Source organism: Orbicella faveolata, unplaced genomic scaffold (assembly GCF_042242905.1).
Source record: "Orbicella faveolata isolate gen_17 unplaced genomic scaffold, um_ofav_v1 contig_27, whole genome shotgun sequence".
In the NCBI taxonomy this organism is placed as follows: domain Eukaryota; kingdom Metazoa; phylum Cnidaria; class Anthozoa; order Scleractinia; family Merulinidae; genus Orbicella; species Orbicella faveolata.
In genome coordinates, this window is record NW_028301555.1 from 8,439,236 (window position 1) to 8,464,401 (window position 25,166).

The 25,166-nt window shown below is 39.0% G+C and overlaps 1 protein-coding gene and 1 pseudogene across 1 annotated transcript; one reads left to right on the plus strand and one right to left on the minus strand.

The window, feature by feature from the left end:
* The first annotated feature begins 4,542 nt into the window (after positions 1–4,542).
* LOC110039881 (outer dynein arm-docking complex subunit 2-like) lies at positions 4,543–25,166 on the plus strand. Its single transcript, XM_089296817.1, has 28 exons — positions 4,543–4,650; positions 5,810–6,056; positions 6,285–6,348; positions 10,219–10,324; positions 10,651–10,864; positions 11,000–11,030; positions 11,285–11,360; positions 11,575–11,825; positions 13,759–13,895; positions 14,278–14,412; positions 15,354–15,422; positions 16,171–16,291; positions 17,343–17,405; positions 18,074–18,220; positions 18,662–18,734; positions 18,981–19,117; positions 19,666–19,887; positions 20,413–20,523; positions 20,998–21,152; positions 21,418–21,478; positions 21,851–22,032; positions 22,514–22,577; positions 22,855–22,905; positions 23,234–23,311; positions 23,580–23,690; positions 23,794–23,837; positions 23,989–24,166; positions 24,754–25,166. Exons 2-28 carry the CDS (start codon positions 5,812–5,814, stop codon positions 24,865–24,867), a joined length of 3,240 nt encoding a protein of 1,079 aa, XP_089152943.1. The 5' UTR covers positions 4,543–4,650; positions 5,810–5,811; the 3' UTR covers positions 24,868–25,166.
* Positions 7,443–8,683, minus strand: LOC149107466 (uncharacterized; annotated as a pseudogene).

Consider the following 25,166-nt stretch of genomic DNA (forward strand, 5'->3'; position numbering starts at 1 on the left):
AAACGTGATCTATTCCACCAGCTGTTTAAATCAGACTTAAACTCGACCAGACACAGTGCTTTCGTTCACATGGCCAGCAGCCATGCAAATTTTATTGGAACAAAAGAAAGTGTTTACATACGAAAGGAGTTCAACTCCCACAGGATTGCTTTGGTGCACCAACATAGCCACCGTGACGTCGTGTGAAAACAGATACGAATGTAAACCAGGGTTTAAAAGGAAATGTAGCAATACAAAGTTGTGCAGTTCGGTCAACTGGAAAATCTCCGCTATCTGCCGTGTGTTTGTTAATAGAAGCAACGAGCCGACTTCGACACAGGTTTTGCAAATATTTTTAGAAGCAATGTTGGTTTAGCGCTAATTAGTGTTCAATACAAATGTTTAGTCATGCAAAACTAAAGATAATGCGAGAGGTGTTGTGGGAAACTCAATTCCTTGACTTTCTAACTGATACAAAGATTTTATGAAGATACACGATCACTGCTTTTTATGGTGAAGATAGCTTCGCAAATTTGTTTGCCCGGTCAGTAAACCAGTAACTGAAATGAAATCGACAGTTGATTCTGGCTATTCATTCAAGTCTACGTTGACCAATCATTTTAAGTGTGATGTTAGATTAAGAGATTTTAGATTTAGTGATCTTAATTGACACAGATGCTAAACGTTGCGTTTATCGAGATTGGCTATCAAACAATGAAACATCAATCAAGCCAGCAAATGAATGGATTAAGAGTAAACATACACCATTTGATTAAACAAGGAGGAGACGGTAAAAATTTAGGCTTGTAAATACGCCGAAAAATGTCCTTTAGCTAAAATATGAATAATAATTAATAATTTCAATGATACAGGAGGTTGCAGGGATTATTTGCATGGGAAATGTACACATGATGTGATGAAACGAGAAGGCGATACTCTTTCTACCAATTGGCCAAAAACAACATTCGTTCTGCGAAAAACGACAATCGGTGTTTACCTTAAAAGAAGCAAACACTTTTGAAATGATTAGTCAACCCAAATTTGTTTAAACAGACCGGATCGTAATAACGGTTTGGTTTCAGTTACAGGCAAACCAGAACAACCAAGTTGCTAAGTTATCTTGTCCAAAATTTGATTCTCTTCCCAAAATCTTAGCAGCAGTTAAAAAGTAAGTAAGTTGGCAGTGTTTCTCGCAAAAACCCTTCACAGTCACTTCTGTCATTATTCTTGGATGACGAGGGCTTTGCTCAAACATCCATTAGTGAAAAACTAACATTGATTCGGGTGATGTTCAAAATATTTACGGCACCTGCATCGTTTGGTTTGTTCATTGCATCTTACAAACAACACACAACATTGAGCCGTGAATGTTTGAATGATACTATGATTAGGAAGTGCACAATTTTACGACTTCAACCGCTCCGCATTCTTTTCTATAAATCGTGGCTTTTCATTCGTGGAAAACTAAGTTTAATTATAAAGAAGCTGGCGGTACTTTTAGAAAAATTTGGAATATCACAAATTAACTAACACTCTCCCTTTGATAGTGGTATTTGCACAGGTTTGCGATGTTAGTGACGTTTTTAGTCTGATTTTAGTTTAAGTGAGTCTAGTAAACTTTGGCGATAATAAATATTAGTTATCAAGTCTGGAATTATTGGTAACGTCAGTCAGTGAATCCATAAAGAGCAAACATATACCCAGCCGTATGTTGTGTATTCGTAGACTTCTACTGCCGGAAGTGGTTTACTGACGTCAGTGAAATGCTGCAATCCGATTGGCGGAGCTATGGACACCGTAGTCAGCCGTCAGTGTTCAGTTTAGTAGCTGGAGGTTGTCTACAAAAAAGTGACGTTTTCTTTTTTTCTGAAATTGCGGAGGAAGATTTTAGAATATTTTCTAGATAGATCAATTCGCGAGAAGACTAAAAGAAGGAAATTTAATGTTTAACACCTTTAAACCCCAAGATCATTGTTGAATGAGCCGATGGGTACGCGTATATCGTACGTAACCTTAAGAGCTCTTTTCATTAAAATGGACCTTGTTTGCTCGTATTCAAAGCGGTGTTTCAATATTAAACATGATGTGTGATGTGCCACTTTAACCAAGTGCCCTAAAATTAGAATATCCAACTCTCCGAATCTTAGGATTAAATTAAATCGGCTCAATGCTGTAAAATTTTCAAGAACTATTTCAATTATAAATAATACCATTTCATGTGTATATTTACATGTATAAACACACGAGCTTTATTTCAACTCAAAATTAAGAGCTGATCTCGCCGAGCGAAAAAAAAAAACTTTCAAAAGATACTAACTAAAACTACAATGAATGTCCGTTAGCTGATAACTAATTCTTTGTCAAACACTAAAATAGACTAAAGTACGGATCTTATTCTTCAATTTCTGTTACTGAGCACAGGTTCCCAAAGGGAATCTATAGTTTTGCTGATAAATAAATGAACGCTTGAAATCCATTAGTTTTAGGTCGTGGCTTAGGACTGACATATAAAATATAGTAACTTTTATTGAGGGTGTTTAATAGGTTTATAAGCCTTAGTAGCTCGCAGCTAGCAATTAAGCTATTCTGGGCGAGCTACTATTTCTTCGAGAGTATTATCTTATCTAATTAAAAGAGGGAATAAGAGAAAAAAGCAAATTGAATAAATTTGAGTTCAAACAAAATTACACCACGATATTTCCACAAGGTTTCCACGAAGGATGATTTTCAAAGCGGAGGGCAAACATGTCTTTCACTAGTTAAAATAATTTTTTTAAAAGGAGGCTCTTGTGCAGGACAATCAGTATATTATGTAACTGCATGTCGTGTAAGGGCTTGTTTTTAACCTTATCGATTGCAAGTAGCTGACTGTAAGATGAACTAAAATCTTTAAACATAAATCTGATAATTTCTTGTCTGCGTATACGCTTGTTTAAGACTTCTAACTTCAGTATTTCGGGCACCACAAAAATGCCAAACTGCGGGGCAGTACTTACTCAAAGAGCGTTGAGATAAAAGCTCTGTATGATTTTAGCAGTGTCTTTTGAGATCAATTTGCGGAGTCTAGCCATGAAATTAAACTGACTGTTTATCTTTTTTTACATACAGTGAATATCTGATTATTACACACTTTACAAGCACTCTATTTTTCAGTTGCGGCCGGAAAAAGTTTTGGGGATCCGAGAATATTATAAAACGCGATCAAAAAAAGCATTCCCAAAGAAAAGCGATGTAAGCACATGCCTCCTCATACAAAACATCTCGCAGTGTCAAGTTCTCTGATTAACATTTAATCGAACACTACAGTTCTAAAATGCGAAGCTTTCAGTCACACGCTACAGATGCACAGTTTCCTATGAAAAACGCACAACTTCCAACATGCAGCTAATTATCGTTTTCAGCTGGAAGCTGTTTTCTCTAGATCTGGACAGCAATTCAGATAACATTTTTTGATATAGCGAACTTGGAATTATTGTGGACTACAGTCTTTGGTTTGATTCATATTAAGGTAATTACCAATGAGATTATGAGCTCGAGATTGAACCTAACCTCATCAACTATCTGATCATCTCTTATCATATGGCTAGCTCCGTAAGTGGGCAAGATGAACCGAATCCTGCGTTATGATTAGCTACCCGAGCTATCTTGCCCGCTCGAGATTACCTACTGTGTCCCGCAAGAAAAAAAAAAATTTTTTTTTCTATATAATAAATCTTTTATTGATAAAGTTTGCTCGCTCCCTAACTGTTCTTCCTACATTTACCGTAAAATAAACCTGCATTCATCGGACACATCTGTCAAGGGGAAGGAAAAGTGACGCCTTGGAGCCGACTGGCTCATAGCTGCCGAAGCTTATCCTGGTTTCTGTAGCATGAAGCGGCTAGGAGTATTTCTACTCCCCCTGAACGGGATGCTAGTCCATCGCAGGTCACTCCCCCGCAATTTGTTAGGATTCTCCAACAATTCGCCGGTACCCATTTTACTCCTCGGTGGAGGGAGGCACTGTGAGAGTTAAGTGTCTTGCCCAAGAACACAACACAGTGTCCCCGGCAAGGGCTCCAACCCGGACCGCTCAATCCGGGGACGAGCACACTAACCATGAGGCCAAGCGGACATGGACAACAATATTATTATTTCACGTGACTGAATATGTTTCAGTTAAAAAAAATAAAAAAATAAAACATTGGGGAATTTCTGAGTATTTGAAGGAAACACAATAGCCTCCACTTGACTTAGAAATATGCTCCGATATTTGTTCTTGGACATTATCTGCTCCGAGAAGCGAATATAGTTTTCCGAGAGCTAACCTCGCTGAAAAACACTGCCGGTTTGCTTCTCTGAGTGGAACAGATGGATAATGTCCGAACACAAGAGACTATGATCTAGATAATAATCTCTTGGCGTGGAGAAATCGAGAGCGAATAATTTAATTGTTTCGATAAATTCTTTCTAAATTTCTGTTATTGCTATATTTTAGCGCGTAAAGTGAACTGACTGATGTCACTGTCCGCCCAGTCCCCTTACGAATTTCTCGGTCAGCGGTTTCTATCATTGGAGTTTGTGTTGGTTGCTATGGCAATGAGACTGTGCAGGAAAGATTACTGCAGTTAGTAAAATAACAAGCGAGGAACAGCGTAAAAACTTTTAATATTTTATGATAAAAGACCGACGGTAAGCTTAAATAATTAATAATGGTCGAATACGATAGCTAAATTTTTCTTGTTAGTCCATAAAGTACGTTTTTGCTTGAAGTTTTCCCAGGCAAAAGGTCAACTTAGTCGAACCAATTGTCGAATTAATTTCGTATTATAAATATTGTGTATATTGCACAAGCATAACTCTTTTTAAATCTATATTATTCCCGTAATAAGGACATTGCTATTGAGGACATTGGGTTTTGAAGTAATGAAAATGCTATTAGCACCACGTTTTATATCGATTTCTTAATCTTTCCGTCACTGTATAGTGTAAACACGAGCAGAACCTTGAATAGACGACTGTAAGGTTGTTTGGATTATTGACGTGCAGTTTGTCCATTGCATGTACAAATGCACTTATTGCCTGCAAGAATGAGCAACTCAAATGTGCTTGCTACACTTTATTCAAAGTCACTGTTATCAGGAAAGAAGAAAACTTGCGTGCAGAATCTGCACCTTCGACAACAGCGGGGGATTTGGGTATAAAATGTGCAGCATGAAATTAAAAGAACTAGTGTCCTTAATACACTGTAACTGTAGTACTTAGTGACTCATTTTGCTAGGTTCCACTACCAGTTCACCAGCACTTATTTCTATTGCAGAGTCCTTGGTATTTATACTCTGTTAAAGACATCTTACTCTAACCAAACGTACATGTTACTATAAAGGGGTACAGTGATTTGGTGAGGGTCACCATAGCAAAAGTGCTGGAAGATAAGGCCTGTTAGGCCTACTTTACACCAGCGACAAAACAACATAATGACACAAACATTAAGCAACATAAGAAAGAGATTATGTCGTTATGTTATGTAGTGTGAGCATCCTGACACAATGACAAAATAGCAACATAACAGCATGAACATTTATAACAACATAAGAAAAAAAAAACTGATCTTTTTCTTACGTCAGATGTTGGTGTTTGATGTCATTATGTCAAAACCTGCGTGTGATTTGTTTACATCTCTGTATCATTCTCCTTATGTTGCTATATCGTCATGTCATTATGTCACTCAAGTGTGACCCAGGCCTAACAAAGCCTTCTACTATTGTGGGCCACTTCATGCGTGCAAACTTTATATGCTTACATGTACATTACTAGTAACATATTCTACCTTTTTACACATACTTATCAGGTATGGGTGCGACAATTTCCAGCCACACCCATGGAACTTCCGTCAGTGAACATGGAAAGGGAAAGTTGGAGTTTACTCCTCAAAATGAAGCACTGTTGAATGATATTGTCAAACAGGTTGAGGCACTTGTCAGTTCACATCCTCGAGAGGCAGAAACCATACTTAAGGAACCTTTCAAATGGCATAGCACTCTTAAACCAGACAGCTTTGGAGAATTGAATTTTGGATCTATGGGATTTCAGATAACGTATGTCTAGATTGATGTTTTTCTGAACTAATTATATAATCCAGCTTTAATCCATGTATTGTGAGACAAGCAGGTCTAGTTGCAGTGACTGCAGACAAAGGTGCATAATCAATTAAGTTAAGAGGTAAATTGCACAGAATGGAACTGCTTGTCTCACAGGTCTATTCAACTAGCAAATCTTGCTGTAAAGTGTGAAGTGTTGACCATTTTTCTTCTTCTCTTTCATAGTCACAGTGATGTTAAATCAGAGGCGAAAACACCAAACGGCGAGCACCTGCTGTCAATGGATAAGGTGATTCTGATCAAATTTGTTTTCTCTCTATAACATGGTTCCGGAATATCTTTTGGTTCCAGAATATCTTTGTTCATGCTTTGTCTTCCGTTCCAATACTTTGACTTATAAGCTAAGAGGTAGTGATGGTACGCTTGCTATCCCACAGCCCCACACTAATTACTGTAAAAGAAGTCTTTCTTACAGCGGAGTTGTACTATGGAATAGTCTGCCCTTGAATATTAGACAATTGCTCTCCCTTACTCAATTTAAATCTAAGTTGAAGAACTATGATTTTGACAGTGGTCTTATATAAATTTTATTTTGTTTTTATACACGGCTTCCTTGTAAAGCAGGTTTTTATCATTTCTCTTATTCTAGTAGTTATTTACAATATTAAATTAGTTAGGTAGTTAGATTTATTTAAATTAAATATTGTATAGTCCTGAAGGAAATACCGTGTCTAAATAAAGATTTTACCTTTTTACCTTTTACCTTTATTGAGAGCCCAGGGTGGGGACTCCAATATAAAAAGGACAGCACAGTGGTGCTCGTCGCACCTTTTAGGGGTTTAAAAAGCGGTTATGGTACCTTTTAGGGTGTTCAGCTTCAAAAGGTCCTCAGTAGGAGCTTCTGTTGTACCTTCAAGGGTATTGTGCCAGAAAAAAATATGACTGGAGATGATGTGTTGTTTTAGAGTTGGTATCTCTTAGGGTTGAAAAAAATTTCAAGTCATACCCACAAAAAACGATCTTGTTACCTCTTTGGGGTTCTTTTCAAATTTTTTTTTTTTTTTTCATTTTCATTTTATTTATTTATTCCATTCTAAAATTACAAAGATAAATATAAAATAAACAAGTAAGAGGAGAAATGGAAAAGGGCAAAAATATAGAAAGCTAATTAGATGCCCTTGTCTAATTGACAATAATAATTAGGATAAAAAAGTTAACTTAACATAGGAGAGGAAGAGGTATGAATAATAATGAATAATATGATGGTATGAATAATACTGGAAGAGTGCTTTTTTAAAACGTTTTCTAGTCGCTATTACGCTAAGTTACGTATAGATAAAGGAAGGTCATTCTGATAGTACCATCCAACAACAGCGGGGCAAAATTTCCTTATATTTATTCTGGAGAAACCAAGATTTAAGTGTTGTAGGGATGCACTTCGAGTAGCGTAGTTATGTTGCTCAGATACCAGAGATAAGGTGTAATTAGACGGTTTTTCATCAATTAAGTGGTCATATAATAGCTGGCAGGTATATAGTTTAACAATAATAAAGTGTATTATCGTTTGTCTCACGATGTAGTCACTTGAGATGTAGATCGCGACGTTTTGACTGCTTACTGCTAGTCTTCTTCAGGCAATAAGGTCGACTGATTGCACAGTATCATTTATATCACAAAGGTCGGCTGTGATTGGTGCATTTCGATCCTATTGTTCCATTATTCCGGCAAGTAGCTGTTCCCTCAGTGGTCCGCTGTTGTACTGTTCTCCTGTTGTTGTGTTTCTTGATCGTGGGTATCCATGCTTCACGAATTTCAATTCCACTATCCCTGTTGATGTTGTTAGGGTGAAGTCTTATGTGAATAGCTTCCTTGACCCTACGTGTGTACCAGTGAGGATCTCGATCAATGAACTTGACCTCATTCCAGATAGGATAGTGGCCGGTCTCGTGGGTGTGTTCAGAAACGGCGGAGGTCTGGGTTTGGACGAGTCGTATATCCCTGTCGTGTTCTTTGATCCTCTCCTGCATAGATCTCCCTGTTTCCCCGATGTAGACTTTGCCGCACTCACAGGGAATCCTGTAGACAACACCATCTTGTTTAGCCGGGTTGACGGTGTCCTTTGGTCACACTAAGCGTGACCGAAGTGTCGTGTCGGACTTAAAGACGGTGCGAATGCCTTGTTGTTCTAGGCAGTGGCGGAGAGACTCCGAAACTCCTTGGACATAAGGTAAAACGGCGGTGGATTTAAATTCCGCGACAGGCTCTCTTGTTGGGGTTGTTCGTGCCTTTGTGATCTTCTGTACAAAAGAGGAAGGATATCCATTAGAAACAAGTACAGATGACAGATGTTTCTTCTCTCCAGCGATTACTGATGGTTTGGTGACGAGACGTTTAGCCCGGTCGTACAGACACTTCACAATACTGCGCTTTACTGAACGAGGGTGGTTTGAATCATACGTTAGGTACTGATCAGTATGTGTTGGTTTCCTGTAGACACTGGTGGTAAGGCGGCCATCAGGTTCTCTGTAAACTGACGTGTCGAGAAAGGCGATCTTGTTGTTGTTCTCGATCTCCATGGTGAAACGGATTGATGGTTGTTGACTGTTCAGGTGTTGCAGGAAGACGTCAACTCTATCCCTCCTCTTTTGTACAGAAGATCACAAAGGCATGAACAACCCCAAGAAGAGAGCCTGTCGCGGAATTTAAATCCACTGCTGTTTTACCTTATGTCCAAGGAGTTTCGGAGTCTCTCCGCCGCTGCCTAGAACAACAAGGCATTCGCACCGTCTTTAAGTCCGACACAACACTTCGGTCACACTTAGTGCGACCAAAGGACACCGTCAACCCGGCTAAACAAGATGGTGTTGTCTACAGGATTCCCTGTGAGTGCGGCAAAGTCTACATCGGGGAAACAGGGAGATCTATGCAGGAGAGGATCAAAGAACACGACAGGGATATACAACTCGCCCGAACCCAGACCTCCGTCATTTCTGAACACACCCACGAGACCGGCCAATATCCTATCTGGAATGAGGTCAAGTTCATTGATCGAGATCCTCACTGGTACACACGTAGGGTCAAGGAAGCTATTCACATAAGACTTCACCCTAACAACATCAACAGGGATAGTGGAATTGAAATTCGTGAAGCATGAATACCCACGATCAAGAAACACAACAACAGGAGAACGGTACAACAGCGGACCACTGAGGGAACAGCTACTCACCGGAATAATGGAACAATAGGAGGATCGAAATGCACCAATCACAGCCGACCTTTGTGATATAAATGATACCGTGCAATCAGTCGACCTTATCGCCTGAAGAAGATTAGCAGTAAGCAGTCGAAACGTCGCGATCTACATCTCAAGTGACTACATCGTGAGACAAACGATAATACACTTTATTATCGCATCTACCACGATGAATAACAACAACCTTTTCCTCGACATAGTTTAACAATGTCAGGAAGCTTAATAAGACCAAGGTTTACATAATGGGGAGTAATATGATCAGAGTGGCACATTGTTGATTATTCTAATAGCTTTGTTTTGTAGTCTCACCAATTGTGACAATGGAGCCTCGTAATTATTACCCCACAGTACGCAACCATAAGTTAGATAGGGATATATAAGTGCATAATAAATACTTGTTAGGGATTGGGATGTCACATGGGGTTTTAGTTTTGCAATAACATTTACACTTTTGCTAGTTTTATTACTTATATAATCGATATGGTCGTGCCAAGACAGTGTGCAATCAATAAATTTCTGACAAGCACCCCCTGTCCTAACCCCCCAGGATTCAGAGGTACACTGATTCAATTTCCATATTGGCAAATAATATAGCAGCATTAGGAACCCAAAAGAGCAACCACTTTTAATTAATTCTCATTCTCTCATGCATGCAAACTATTTAGTCAGTAGCTCAAGTTGGCTTTTCTTGGCTTTGATTAGATAGTATGAGCACAGAAAAGAATATGAATAAATAATTATTGCAAGTGGTTACACTTTTGGGCTCCTAATTGCTGTAATATTAAAGCCCAGCTCAAATGATTTTACTGTATACCAGCCTGCTGTTCCATATTTTATCATAAAGTGTGTCTAAGTCCCATTGTCTTATGAATAAATAGCTGAACAATCATTTGATTTGTGCTTTAGGATGGGGAGGATTTCATTATGAAAGTCTGGACATTTGAGCAGATCAGCAATGTGTTAAAAGTTGCAGGAGAAAGGAAATGCCAAGAAGCCCAGGCTTGCCTGGAAGGTATGCATATAATTTTTTTTTAATGTGGATAAAATTTGGCCTTCCTTAAATCCCAAAATACAGTGTATCTGTTGTGGTTTGGAGTTAAGTTATTTGCTTTTAAATTTTTAAACCAGTTTGACTTATATTTCCCATAATTTCTCTCAGAACATAGTAATGAATATGAAACCATAAAAACTACAAATTAAACTGGTTTGAAAAATTGTAATCCCTAAGATCAATAACGCTTACATTACTATGCATTGTATATGAGTCCTTAAAATGTCCTTAATGTCCAAATTTTCCCTCAGAAAATAATTTGATCCCATGATGTCACATTTCTCTAGAAAATCAAGACCCAATGGTAAATATAATGGGTGCAGCATATGCCGCTGTTAGCAGCAATGACAGGCCTCTTCTGAAGGCACATGCTGATCTCAGTAAGGCACGAGATGACTCGTCAGAGAATGTGGAGGAACAAGAGGCTAGGTTTACACTGTCGCTTCTCATCAGTGAAATGGACAAACAACTTCTGGTGCAATCTCACAACACTATAGCCAAGTATGTCCACTTTCATTCAGCTAATTTAGTAGCCATTAAAATTTGGGATTCTCCAATTACAAAGACATTGGGTTATTTTTAGTAGTAAACTATAATCATGTACTCAAATTAATTCTGTGGCAATCTTTCTTGCAGGGAAGTCAGACTTAATCCTAGTGCTGTGCAGGTAATTGCCTCCTGTGATTAGTTTGAAAAATTAATTAATTCCATTTACATGTATTGCAGAAATTTTCTAAAACTTATGTTTGAAAAAATTGTCTTTTACCCAAGACATTATTTTCCTGCGATATAATCCTTCATTTTCACATAAAAGTTTACATTACATGTTCACAGATGTTTTACATGTCGAGTAAACCCTTATAAATTTGTTTGTACCTTGGCAATTCCTTAATTAGAAACTGTTACTGTTATCATCCACAGGTAGATTACGAGCTCTTCAAATCCCTTGCTGGTGATGAGGAAGGAAAATGTCTGGAATATATTGAATGGACACTTGGTAAGATTCATTCAGTTTCAAATTAATTTTACAATTTATGTGTGTGTGCCAACCTTAACTGTTGCATCACACAACAGAAACCTGATGCTGGCAGTAACATAGATGACTACATGTACAGTGTACCTCTGATTTGTTGTGGTGTACCACTAAAATCTCAGAACTAATACATGAGATCAATAAGGAAAATTAAGAAAGTTGTTATCTTTGTCACCAGATCACCAGTTCAGCAATGGCTGCCATGCTCCCCCCTGGCAACAGGTTCATGGTGATATCAGCTACTTGGATGTAAAGCCCTTTGACACTGACAAGCTGACGATCACGGCAAACACTGCTGGTTACTTCCTAAACAAAGGCTTGACACAAGAAGGACAAGTTAACTATGAAAGGGAAGGAGAAGTGTACCCTACACTTGTGGCACTGCTTAAGGCCAAGAGTCCACAGTTTGCCTCTGCTATTGAAAAGAAGGTGCTTCTTTTATTACTGCTTCTAAGAATTTGCTGTCATATTTAATATGAGGAATTTAAAGAGGGGCTTAAACTTCCCATTTCCCAGACCTTTAAATCTCAGGTCCCACTATTTCCTTGGCACTTCTTTTTGGTGCTTTTCCTGTTGAACAATAGTAAGCAATGTTTCAAAAAATTTTCCCTTTTTCCTCCAGTTCTTGACACATTGAGAATCTCACTTCTTATCCTCTCTTTTCACACCTCCCATTAAGGTTACAGTATACCTTCAGGGGTGTCTCGCGCACAAGCGATGTAGTGCGTGCAGTTTAAGCTGTAGATACCTAAGCCCCTATATCAAATTAAAGCTTATGGAGCTGGCTATCAAACTATACCAAGAAATTTGAAAGAAAATGAATTGTCGAATTTTTCACGACCACTAAATGCAAGCGCCCGAATCACCTTTCGAAAGCTACAAGTCAAAGCGAATTTCGTTTTTTGCCAATTTAATTTTTTCCTCGGTTTCAGGGCCCAAAGTGCTTAAAAAACATGTCTGCGTTTTGGCATATTCAATTGCAGTAAAAAGTTACAGAACATTTTCGAAATAGGATTAAAAAAATGTGGGGTGATCGTACAAAAATCGCTCTCGAAGAAAAAGTATTTCGTAATTAACAATTCCCAGACACGCTTTTGTAGTTTATATGTTAAACTAGCCACTGTCCAAATTTAAGAGCAATTGAACAAATTCCCTTTGAGTTATAACTCTTTAAAGTGTCTGCTTCAAGTGAAAAAATTTATTCGAGAAAACAGCGTTAAGAAAAATTTTCTGCTTCGCAAACAAACTCCACCCACAAACGCCTTCAACTGGGTTCTCAGATAAAAAAGCCAATCAGTGCAGGGAAAGTTTACTACCGTTAACCTCCTGGTGAAATTTGCGCGCGAATCTCTAAAAAACTCTTGTGTTTTGCAATGCGCTCAAGGAACCGAAGGCAGAGAGATAATTTTTCTGTAGCTCGGTTTTTCTTGAAGCTGGTCTGGCAAAATGGGGAAGACTAAAAAGGATACGAACGTTAGAGTGGCTGAGCGAAGAAAACAAACAAAAGAAAGCGCCGAGAGCAACTGTGTGTGGGCAACTGTGCATGGATTATACTTCAAATGGTCTCAATGAGTGCGATGATTCGTCAATATCGGACTCATCAGAAGAGTCTCTGTCAGCATCCCTGTTATTGCTGTCAAGTTCCGAAATTTTTACAGAACCTTCCTTTTCTCTTACCACGAATATTTGCCCGCCTTATACGATAACTATAGCTTCATCCGCGTGGCGAACTTTCCCTTCTTCACTCATTGATGTATTTTCATTCGTTCTTCGCTGTTTTCACTTTTTCGAACCGGTCCATGGTTTAAACGTGGTCTATGTTTACTTATAACTTAATAGAGACATGCCTAATACCAAAAATGCTGGGTAGTCAGAACAACAATGCTGATCAACTGAGTAGTCAATTCGTGACATCCATATAGGTAATTCCCGCGAAAATCGTCTCGGTTGATTGCATACGCGCCATAGGGCTGTCAATCAAGAGGTAAACTTTTACTTCCGGTGAAAACGTAAAACCGCCATTTCTCCGCCAATATTTAGCCTTTTTCAAAAATTTTTTTCAGAAATTAGATATTATTCCTCAACCACTATTTTGACCCCAAAATCCAAATATGAAGAAAATTGCCGACCCGAAGGTATACTGTAACCTTAAGTTTCCACCTGATTTATTCTGAGGTTCCCACCCCTTTACCCATCCACTATTTATTAACTGCCGTCAAGAATAAGTTGTAACTGCACATGGCAGATTAGTCCAAGGAAAAGTTGCGGTACAGAATACCAAGATGGTCATGCAAACAGGGAAGTGACAAGACAGGGCTCCTCTTTTTCTCTTCATTGTTAACAGAGATATTTCTGTTTGTAGGAGTTTACATATTATGGCTCATCTGAAGTAAAGCAAGACAAAACTGACAAGATTGAGGAGACTGTGAAGGACGAAGAAATGAATGGATCTGCTGGAGAAGAAGCTGCTGATGGAGTGGAGGTTAAAAATCAACAGAAGTAAGCCATTGAACAAATTGCAAACATTGATATTCTCACCAATTGCCATGCTGACTTTTATCCCAGTTTCTGAAAATTTGGTGGTTTGTCAACTGAATGGAATATCTTCCATATGGATAAGTTTTGTACTTCACATTTGAGGTTTGGGTACTTTGATAGAAAAAAAAAACATTGGAGACTGAAAGAGAGAGTAACCTACATGTGCATTCAGGAATCGGGAATGATTCAGGCTTGGTCACAACTGAAAAGAATTTAATGGATGTTCACAAATGTTGAAAATGTAAGTTTTTAATGTACACAGTTCACCTGAGTGAGTTTCAGGTGCAATCAAGTGCATTTACACTTAACAAGTGAGTGTGACATTGATGTCTGGATTTTTCAGTGCTGCAACTAAGACAAAAGCCAGCAAAGCAACACAGAAGAAAAAAGGAACTAAAGGAGGGAAAAAATTTGAGTCATCACCACGATGGAAAAATATTAACATTGAATTTGGTGAAGACCTGGTTGGAAAGGATGAGTAAGTTGTGCACAACCTGAGTGTCTGAAAATAGAACCGTCCAAAATTTTTAAGCGTCCTAAATTTTAAGCATCCGAAATATTTGCAGTACATTATCAAACTTGGAAGTAGCTCCAAAGCTCTAAGGGAATCTTTTATGCTGAGCTTTATGGAGGGAACTCTAGTTGAGACACTGCTCGCCATAAGTAATGGCTGATAGGATTTGTGTTATTTTCTCGTTGGTGTATTCATGAAACCTTGAGGCTGCAGTAAAACTAACCATTTTCACAGGTGTTATTTCAGTCTAATTCGTGTTTCGTAGGTGTAAAGTTTCTTTCGCTGTTTCAGCAAAGACATAGTGTCCAAAATTGTTGTGGGAAATTTGTCTGAAAGTGTCCAAAAATTAAACATCCAAAATAAAACCTCTGAAATTTTAACATCCAAATTTTTTGCAAGTAATCTATTGACTGGTGTGATAATCTGAATTGTAAGGCTTGTGATAGAAATCAAGTTAAACTTTGTGAATGTTAACCAGTGCATTTAGCTTAGAGGCCACTTATTCAGGCTAACTAGACACATGCGTGACATACTCCACCTATAAAGCACAACATACAAGCACAGTTTTCATCACATTGTTGTGACAGACTGATTTTCAGACTGGAATTTGGTCTAAATAGTATGCTCTCAACTGTTTGCAGTTTATTAATCAACCGTGTCTGAAAAACTTGAAAGGCTAGTTTTTGAAACTTACAGACATTGTAGAGAAAATGAAATTCAAGTTAGCTTTAACATATTGCTGGTAAAATGTGTTTGGATAAGAGACCAGTTGTTTGAATTAATGGTTCAGCCAATTTAGGACCCAGATGAGTTTAAGATCATTAGATATTGTTAGTAGGAGTATCAGTAAGTATATTATGGAGACTCGGGCTAGAACTTACTGTCATTATTTTTAATCATTTTAGGAAAAAAGACCAAGCAAAAGGCAAGAGCACTCCTGATAAGAAACCCCCATCACGACACTCCAAAAGCAGGTAAGAGTGATATAATTATGATTTTGATATGTCTGATGAAGGCTCAATTTCTGCTGCTCTCTTGGGTCTGGTCTATGTTCATCCCTGGCTCCTTTCCCAAACAGCGGGTGGTAATCAAGCTAACGTCCAATGCCACTCAGTTTAGATTAAGTAACTCCCACATTTCTAGTCTGTAGAAACCTTTTGTGACATCATAAAATCATTGAGAGCAAAAGCAAACTATGAAGGAATTTAACCAGTGCAGGTGAAAAAATGCAAGGGATTGGGGCTCTATCAATACAAAATGGCCATGAATGGACTGCCACAACTCCACTGCTGGGAATAATTTTTCAAAAGAATGTTGACATGTTGCAATGCTGTTGGTCATTGAGAGCACAAACAAAGTAAGAACTATGTAGGAATTTTGAACAGTGGAAGTGAACAAATGCAAGGGGTTGGGGCTATCAAAACAAAATGGCCATGAATAGAGAGCAACAACTCCACTGCTGGGAAGAATTCATCAAAAAAAGTTGACATAATTATTACAATGCTGTTGGTCATTGAGAGCACAAGCAAAGTAAAAATTATGTAGGAATTTTGACCAGTGCAAGTGAAAAAATGTAAGGGGTTGGGGCTCTATCAGTAAAAAATGGGCATGAATGGACTGCCACAACTCCAATGCTGGGGAGAATTCATAAAAAAAAGCATTGATAATGCTGTTGGCTTAGGAACATCATGCACTCTCAGTTTTCGTTACTTTGCTTTTCAGAGAAATGGGTAAGACTACGCGAGTGTCAGTACGATCACAGATGAAGGGTGACATAGATGAATACTTTAGTGAAAGTTCTTCAGAAAGTGAAGAGGAAGAGGAGAGTCAAGACAGACGACAGGTTAGTTTGGATATCCTTGAAGAGGGGTTCACTGTTAAATCCCTGAAATATTTAGTGGGGGATATGTAGTGCATAACATGCGTTTCTTGAAACCCTTCCCCTAACTCTTTTTCAGACCAAAATATGTGATTTTCATTGCCTTATTTCAGACCACACCAAAGAATCAATACCAATAGGCCACTTTTGAGTTTGCTGTTTGCTTATGTGTAAAAACGAGTCTTTGCGCAAAACCATTCAAACTTCCAAATCATGAATTTCCAGATCTTGAATTTCTAAATCTTGAAATTCAAGAATATTTGGCAAGCTAAATGTTGAATTTCCAAATCTGGGAGTTTCAACATTTGGCAGGTCAAATCTTGAATTTCCAGATTTTGAAATTCCAGAATATTTGGCAAGCTAAATGTTGAATTTCCAAATCTTGAATTTTCAATACTTGGCAAGCCAATCTTGAATTTTCAATATTTGGCAGGCCAAAATCTTGAATTTTAATATTTTGCAAGCCAAATCAGGAATTTTTAAATCTTGAATTTTTAAAGTTTTGATGCAAGGCCATCCAAATCTTGAATTTCAAATGTTGAATTACATGTATTAGGCCAAATCTTGAATTTTCAATATTTGGCAGGCCAAATCTTGCATTTCCAAATCTCAAATTTTCAATATTTGGATTTCCAAAGCTTCAATTTTCAATGTTTGCCAGGCCAAAATCTTGAATTTTTGATATTTTGCAAGTCAAATCTGGAATTTTAAAATCTTGAATTTTCAAAGTTTTGATGCTGGGCCACCCAAATCTTGAATTTCAAATGTTGAATTATTATGCCAAATCTTGAATTTTCAATATTTGGCAGGCCAAATCTATCTGGCACTCCAAATCTCAAATCTGATGGGTGTCACTGTTCAAAGAAAAATGTTTGCCTCACCTTCTTGCAAAGTCTTGCATTTACCATTTACCACCGGTATGAGAAAACAGTCGCTTCAAATCAGCAGTTCCTCTCAGTTAACTGTGCTGCAAAATTCAAAACACAATATTGAAATGAAGAGCTTTTCTTTGCAGGAGTCAAATGCTGATTTACCATCTGAATACTGGCAGATTCAGAAGCTGGTCAAGTATTTGAAGGTATGTATCATGCCTTTTGGGATTTTATTCTCTTGGGTCGGAAGGGGAGAGGTTGTTCAGGAGTCATGTTCTTCTGCTGTCAGTCTTCTTCCTTGCAGGGATATAAGGAACAAGGCTTAAGTTAATAATATTTTAACTTTTTTCTCTTGGATTATTGATGATTAAACCGTTACTCTGGCTGGTTTAACAGTTGCTGGTTTAACAGTCATGTTTGAAGGTCACCTGAAATAGTCTGTGGTGGTGCAAATTCCTCCATAAAGCAGCACTCCATTAAAAACTCAGTTGAATCAGGTTACTTTCCTCTAAAGCACACAGCATGTGGGTTTCTTGTGATGGGGCAAATCGTTTATAGTGTTAAACAGATGACATGTTTTGCTGGTAATTTCTTTTTCACATACGTATTTCTTGTCTTGGTGTTTGGAGTTGTTAACTCATTGCTTATTTCTCACTTCTCTATCACATATCTTTTACTGCCCCCTGTGTTTTCAATAGGCTCGGTTACCAGCTGCTGTTCACAATAGGAGCCTGTGCTCCCACCCGAAGGTAGATCAGACTTGAGAGAGCAGCGGAAATCAAGCCAAAGTTGTCGACAGTAGCTACTATAGCTCAAAACAGCAACAAGTGCATACATTAGTTTACGAAAGTGTGCACAATTTTTTTCATCACAGAGTGGAAATCAGACCGCTACCATTATAGCTCTATGTGCCATGCGAGATTTCAATCTTTTACAAGAGACATGTCAGCTGGCCATCAGAGATGTTGGTGGACTGGAAGTGCTGATTAACCTGCTGGAGACTGATGAAATCAAGTGCAAGGTAATTTTAGAGAACATTTTTATTTATTTTCCTCTCAATCATGATGCAGAAATCGTATGGCATGTGTTCTACTGGAATAAGAGTGATGACCTGGGCCGAGAGTATCCGGCCAAAAGTTTCAACCTCGATCCCAGGTTCCCTCTCCTTTGCCGCCCTCGTCCTCAGCGAGTCGCTGACAGCGACAAGGAAACCCAAAGAGAGTGGGCCTAAGATTGTGGTTGCCAGAGCTTATGTGATTTTGTTGTTGTTGTTGTTGGGGTGGGGGGGGGGGGGGGGGGGCGGGGAGTAGAGGTGAAAATATGCGGAGAGGAACGCTGATAGCGGTACAGAAATGCGCTAGGGATTGTCCTGAAAAGGATAACAGACTCCTCAGAGAAGTGGAAGAAAACTACTGTGAACAAGGTGAGAAAAGACTATAACATCTCTTCTCGTTTCTTACAGATTGGGTCTTTGAAGATTTTGAAAGAAATCTCAAGAAATTCTCTCATCAGGAAGGCCATTGCTGACTTGGGAGGTGAGAAAATGATCGAGCAGTACAAATCTCATTAATAAGCGTTAAATTCGGTAAAACATTTGTGTTTGATAAATCTTTGCAAAAGCAGAAAATTTTTTGAGTGCAGACGTCATCTTGTCGCCATAACAAGTCCTTTCATGTAACAACTTACAAAAGCTGCCGGCTCAGTGAATTTTCAGTGAGTTCAGGGAAACAGTGAATGGTACTTAATAACGAGTGTCATTGTTTTGTGTTCTTGTTCCATAGGTCTGCAGACAATGGTGAAACTTCTCCTGGGCTTCAATGAAGAGCTGAAATGTTTAGCCGCTGAGACCATTGCTCATGTGGCTAAATTCAGAAGAGCAAGACGTACAGTCAGGCAGTATGGCGGAATTCGAAAATTGGTGAGCTGAGCAGAAAATAGCGTGCCCGTTGGGCTTCATAGACCTTGTAAAAGTGCTGGGGATAAAGGGTCTATCATTGAATGGGCTAAATTCGTGATTTCTTAGCGGAAAAGATATTTCAGTTTATTTTAACCACCATTTGCAGTTATACTGAGTGCCTTTTGGAGTAGAACAGCAGAAACAAAATTGCTGCTGCTACTTGTGCTCGTACTTGTCGGAGAAGAAGGTCTTCAAAGCAGTAGTTTTCATCGCCTAAGAAGAAGTGGGAAAGTAATTTATTGTACCCTTTAAGCTTGAAAATGAACAAATCGAGTAAGACAATCTCTACTGTCATTTTATTCGGGAGACTCCCCCCGTCTCCGCCCCTATGGTTAGAACGTGCCTTTTCCGATTGTCGACCTTCTCAAAGACAAATCTCGGAGAAGGATTACATTCACCGCTTTGAAGAAAATGATTGTTTCTTAGTCACACATACATGTTAGGAAACTAACGTACAAAAGATACGGAACTGTCGGCACTTGTGAAATTGTCATCTTTTTAATTGACAGGTGTCACTCCTAGACTGTGGAACCCTTACTAATGCTTCAGATCTGGAAGCTGATGTGGCGCGGTGTGGAGCACTGGCCCTGTGGAGCTGTAGTAAGAGCACCAAAAACAAACAAGCTATTCGTGGAGCCGGGGGGATACCTCTCTTGGCAAGACTGCTCAAGTCTAGCAATGAAGCTATGCTGATTCCTGTTGTAGGAACACTTCAAGAGTGTGCCTCTGAGGTCAGTGCGAGTCAGTCTTCCTTCAGAACACAGCTGCGTTACGGTTTGCGAATCTTGAAAAGTTTAGTCACTTAAATTTTTCAAGTTCTTCTTTTGTAATCCGTGTTAATCTTCTCCATCCTTAACCATCCTTATTCCTTTATGGTTTATCATTATCTCTTTGGTGTTTCTCCATCTCAGTGAACTACTATTTTCAGGTTTCCTTTAATTTTAAGGTAATTTTGTACTCGCCCAAAGTAACTCAAAATACCGTGACTGAGCTCCTTTAACCAGTAAACCCAAAACTGAATCAGGGACGTACACAATAAGCTCGGTTACCAGCCGCTGTTTAAAAGAGGAGCCCGCGCTACTGCCCCGGACATGTAGGCTCGATTTTTTGCCGCTCTTTCGGATTCGGTCGCGTACTGGGAGGAACTCGACTGGAACATACATGCACAATTGCTTTCCAAAGTTATTTGAGAACCCCTCTGTTCCTGAATATTATACAACTGTAAACTAAGTTTTCAATGAACGTTTTGATTTCAGGTCAGCTACAGACTTGCCATTCGCACAGAAGGCATGATCGAGGATCTCGTGAGAAACTTGAAGAGTGAAAATCAAGAACTTCAAATGCACTGTGCTAGTGCAATCTTTAAGGTAACAGCTTCTCTCGGCGAAACATGAACTAGCCCGAAAGTTTTCTTTCTTGTTTTCTCTCATTGTCAGTTCAAGATAAGTTTTCAATGTCAAAGATAATCAACTGTTTTTCCGATAAATTTAAGGCAACAGCAACCAACAACAACTTGGTTCCTTTAATTTCCAAAAAGTGTAGTTGTTTCGTAAATTTCTCAGTAACTTGGATGAGGAAGAAGAGGAAAAAACCTTTCATCCGAGGGAAAGGCGAGGTCCAGGGCTTAATTTTGTTTAAGTAATCTTTTAAGGGCGCTAAATCCCTAGTGGGGCTAATGACAGGAGGGTGATTTATCCCAGGGCAAATTCTGATATGCAGTTCTCATGGCCCTAAACTCCAAGGGGTTTCTGTTACCAGCAGAACATTTAAGCCATGAGTCAGTGTACTACGTACACCACACACAGATCTGTCACTTAGTAGATGCCTGTACTTGTTTCCAGTGTGCTGAGGATGATGAAACCCGTGACCTTGTGCGAAAGTATGGGGGCCTGGACCCTCTGGTATCTTTGTCCTTCAATATTGAAAATAAGGAGTTACTCGCCGCTGCCACGGGAGCCATTTGGAAATGCTCTATCAGCCGTGAAAATGTAACAAGGTACGAAACAAAAATATGTTCCTCTCTCTGCCTTGTACTATTATTTTCCCGGTTTTTTTCCAAAACCTTCTTTACAGGGTCCAATTTAGCCACTCTCTCGTAGTCCTCATTTCCTCTAATTTTGTTCAGTTAGTGGTCTTACGAAGGATTACAGAAAAAACTGTTATCTTAAAGTTATATCAGCGGTCCATTGTAATCAGAGTTCAAAAACAAAAACCAAGTTCCGTCGCGCGTCACTTAATAGATTGATTTTTCTTGTCGGTAGATTTCAAGAACTAAAGGCTATCGATCAGTTGGTATCTCTGCTGAACGAACAACCAGAGGAGGTAATGTTAAAACGATCGCTTGCTTTCACACTAGCCTCTAGCTCTTAACATTATGTCTTCATTGTTTTCTAGAATTTCAAAATTTACAAGTTCTTACGACGTTGTGCAGAAGAAATCTGCAGCGTTTAGCTTGTTTAAGTTGGGGCGAGGAAAAGGTCGAGAAAGGAAGCGAATAGGAAGAGAAAAAACTTTTCCCCTCTCGTTTAAATTCGCCCTAAGTTCCTTTCTTCCTTACTTGGCCGCCGATTTTTGGCCCGCCTGGAACCGATCACTGCGCAGGCTGGCGCCAAACATCATGTTTTTCTGTTTCTAAACCTATATGCACTGTTTAATTCATACTGATAACAGTTTTCGATGTTTTTGTTCGTGCAGGTATTAATCAACGTAGTTGGAGCCCTGGGCGAATGTGCTCAAATCCCAGCTAACAGAACAACCATCCGCAAAGCCGGTGGAATACCTTCACTTGTGAACCTGCTGACCAGTACGAACCAGGCTCTCTTGGTCAATGTCACTAACGCCGTGGGGGCCTGTGCGACCGAGCCTGATAACATGGCGTGAGTATCCTGGCACTACCGTTTATAATCAAAAAGAAAAACAATTTATGCAAGCAAGCCGAAAAAAATTTTACTCTCACGTTGCCTCTCTCGATTCAGAGGCAAAACAAAGATAACTTTAGCTTTGTGGGACACTTGGCCTGTAAAAGAACTTTTCTAAGCCCGGTGACATAACAAGGACTCACTTAGCCATCTGAAATACAACAAGGTTCATTCTGTTTTCGACCTAGAGTATAAAATCATCTGTGTAGTGGAACCTTACAAGGCTAAGGCTTTCTTCGACTGAACTGAGATTTTATCCTTAGTGTGAAGAAAACAATAACTGGCACGAAATAGACTTTGTGTAATCTACTTTCCATCCGTTACTTTCCGTCCTTCGCAGTGAAATAACGACTGCGGAGGAAACTAGACTTTGTAGTCCTTTTGTGTGGTTGAATGATTACATTTTTTATTTATTGTTGTCTTTTTTTTTCACTTTTAGTATTATCGATCGTCTTGACGGAGTTCGTCTTCTGTGGTCCCTTCTCAAGTCCAATAACCCCAAGGTATGTTTACTTCTCTGTATTCGTCTGTCAAATGCCAGATAGTTTCAGTCCTTCTGAATGAAATAGATCTAACACGAAAGACCGCGTATGTCCACATTTCCAATCACTGAGAAGAGAGTTGAAAATATGACGCAGATTTGTCGGTTGTCCAGGTCTCAGATTTTATTCTTGTGATTACAACTTACACTTGTTGCCTGTGTGTGCTGTATGTAGTTAGCTGTAAGTGTGCTTTACAAACAGTTTTGAGATAACTACTTTAACCTTTTTTCAAAAACAGGTTCAGTCCAGCGCAGCTTGGGCCATTTGTCCATGCATCGAAAATGCTAAGGTAAGACTGACATGCGCGCTTAAGACATGCTGGAAGTGAGGCCTTGATTTACACATGGGAGGGCCTTTAACTAATTAATAATGGGAAAAAGAACATCAAGGTCAGCTGATTCGCTTTTTTCCGATTACGTCTTGACCTGGTGATTAAATAATAGAACAGAGAACAGTCGAGAGTACTACAAAAATTGTTACGGCTTGGCATCAAGGCGTAATCAGTTGCTAAGCAACTTCCAGACGGAAACTGCGAGCTCACTCCGGTCTCGGAGACCTGGCACAATTTCAACAGTGCCCTCATTTAAACTTTGTTTCGTTTCTGAATTCGTTCCCAGGATGCTGGAGAAATGGTGCGTTCGTTTGTTGGAGGACTGGAACTAATCGTTAGCTTGCTGAAGTCCGATGACAGAGAGGTAAACATGCAATTTCAAACTTTCGGGCACAAGATGAATTGTTTGTGATAGTATCCGTTAATCTCATCAGTTCCTGGAGGACGTTAGCTCACTGGTTTTAGATGAATTGTTTATGATAGTACCAGTTTATATATTCAGTTTCTCCGGGACCTTAGTTCTTTGGTTTTAGATTTATATAACTTATAACAAGTGGCGTTCCTTGTCTTGGAGGCATTGCAATGCACTAGAGGATAAGCGCTTGCTAATTATTCGTATCTTGGCATTACAGGTTTTGGCGAGTGTGTGTGCTGCCATTGCTAACATAGCTAAGGATGAAGAAAATCTCGCAGTGATCACAGATCATGGAGTGGTACCCATGCTGGCTAAGCTGGCCACAACGGTGTGACAAAAAACAGTATTAGCAGCTGAATTTAACTGTGTATGAGAAAAGAGCGACTTTAGTACTTATTCTGAGTTTTTTTTTTTTTTGTTTCTTATTTTAGACTGATGATCGTCTGCGTCAGTATTTAGCTGAATCAATTGCCAGGTTGGTAAACGATAAAGCTACCAAAGAGAACAGCTTTTAGCCGCTATTTAAAAGCCATACATTTCATGACCATACGCTTAACTTCTATTGTTTTCAGGTTCGATTTTAGTTATGAATGTGGTAACATTATTTATTTTCCTTTCTTGGCCAGATGCTGTACATGGGGTAATAACCGAGTCGCTTTTGGCCAAGCGGGCGCTGTACCACCATTGGTCAACTACCTCAAGTCAAAGAACCCGGATGTACATAGAGCAACCGCGCGTGCGCTACATCAGCTGTCACGTGACCCAGACAACTGCATTTCTATGCATAATAGTGGAGTCGTCAAGGTAACACTGAATAGACCATTTCCGAATTACCCTTTGCCTCTATCTCAGAACGAGTCTTGGTGCTCATCCTTTTATATGAAAATGAGATTTCATTCACATGCAAATTAAACTCATTTTCGCAGAATGGTTGTGCACCAGGCCTCGCTTTGATAGAGAGGCTTAATGCAACTCAGAAATGGGCTATTGTATGCATGCTGCATGCATGATTAAATGAAGCTGAAGTCAGAGCTTTCAATTTTTTTTTTTTAGTAAAGACCCGTTCAAGAAATGTATTTGAAAGCGTTATCAATTATCAAATAAGTAAGGTTTGAGGGAATATTTTTAACCCAAATATTAGCGAAAGAAATATACGTCGTTTCGACATCGTCGGATGTCATTTTTATAGTATAAAAACACTTTTAAAAGTCAAAACGACTGAAGCGTTTGCCCAGAGCGCTTTTGATGAATCGTTGCTTCAGTTAAGTTAATTGAATGACGGAAAAATTCTTCCTTTTTCTGAATTAGTCAACTGTGTACGTGAAGGAGAACTTTGGACACTCCTAATGCACGAATATCAACTAATTCTTTTTCACTGTCATCTATCATAGTATCTTCTTGAAATGGTTGGATCGTCTGACGAAGTTCTCCAGGAAGCCGCAGCTGGTTGCCTTGGCAACATCAGAAGACTAGCATTAGCCAATGAGAAGGCTCGCTATAACTGATACACAATTTTGGATGTTGACTAGCGAGACTGTCACATATTTCGTTTACGTTAATCTCGAGATCGTTGGTGATAATTGGGTACTTTTTAGTATTAAAAAAAGAAGGAAACTCTGTAAAGATTTTGTACTAAAGCATTACTCTTTTGCCAGCCTCTGTAGTGATTACTTTTCTGAACTGTAATATAGCTATACGGTAATAAAATCGTTTGTGGACAGATGGTGTATTGAAGCGTGGAGAAGATAACTGTTGTATTATTTTTAACACAACATACTCCTAATAAAAAGATATTTATTTCCTA

What these genes read in the sequence shown, in the direction of transcription:
- LOC110039881 (XM_089296817.1), top strand. Translation starts at nt 5,812, where the DNA reads ATGGGTGCGACAATTTCCAGCCACACCCATGGAACTTCCGTCAGTGAA. An exon ending in ATATATTGAATGGACACTTG is followed by an intron (nt 11,361 to 11,574) that starts GTAAGATTCATT and finishes CTTTGTCACCAG; the next exon opens with ATCACCAGTTCAGCAATGGC. An exon ending in CCTCTGCTATTGAAAAGAAG is followed by an intron (nt 11,826 to 13,758) that starts GTGCTTCTTTTA and finishes TTCTGTTTGTAG; the next exon opens with GAGTTTACATATTATGGCTC.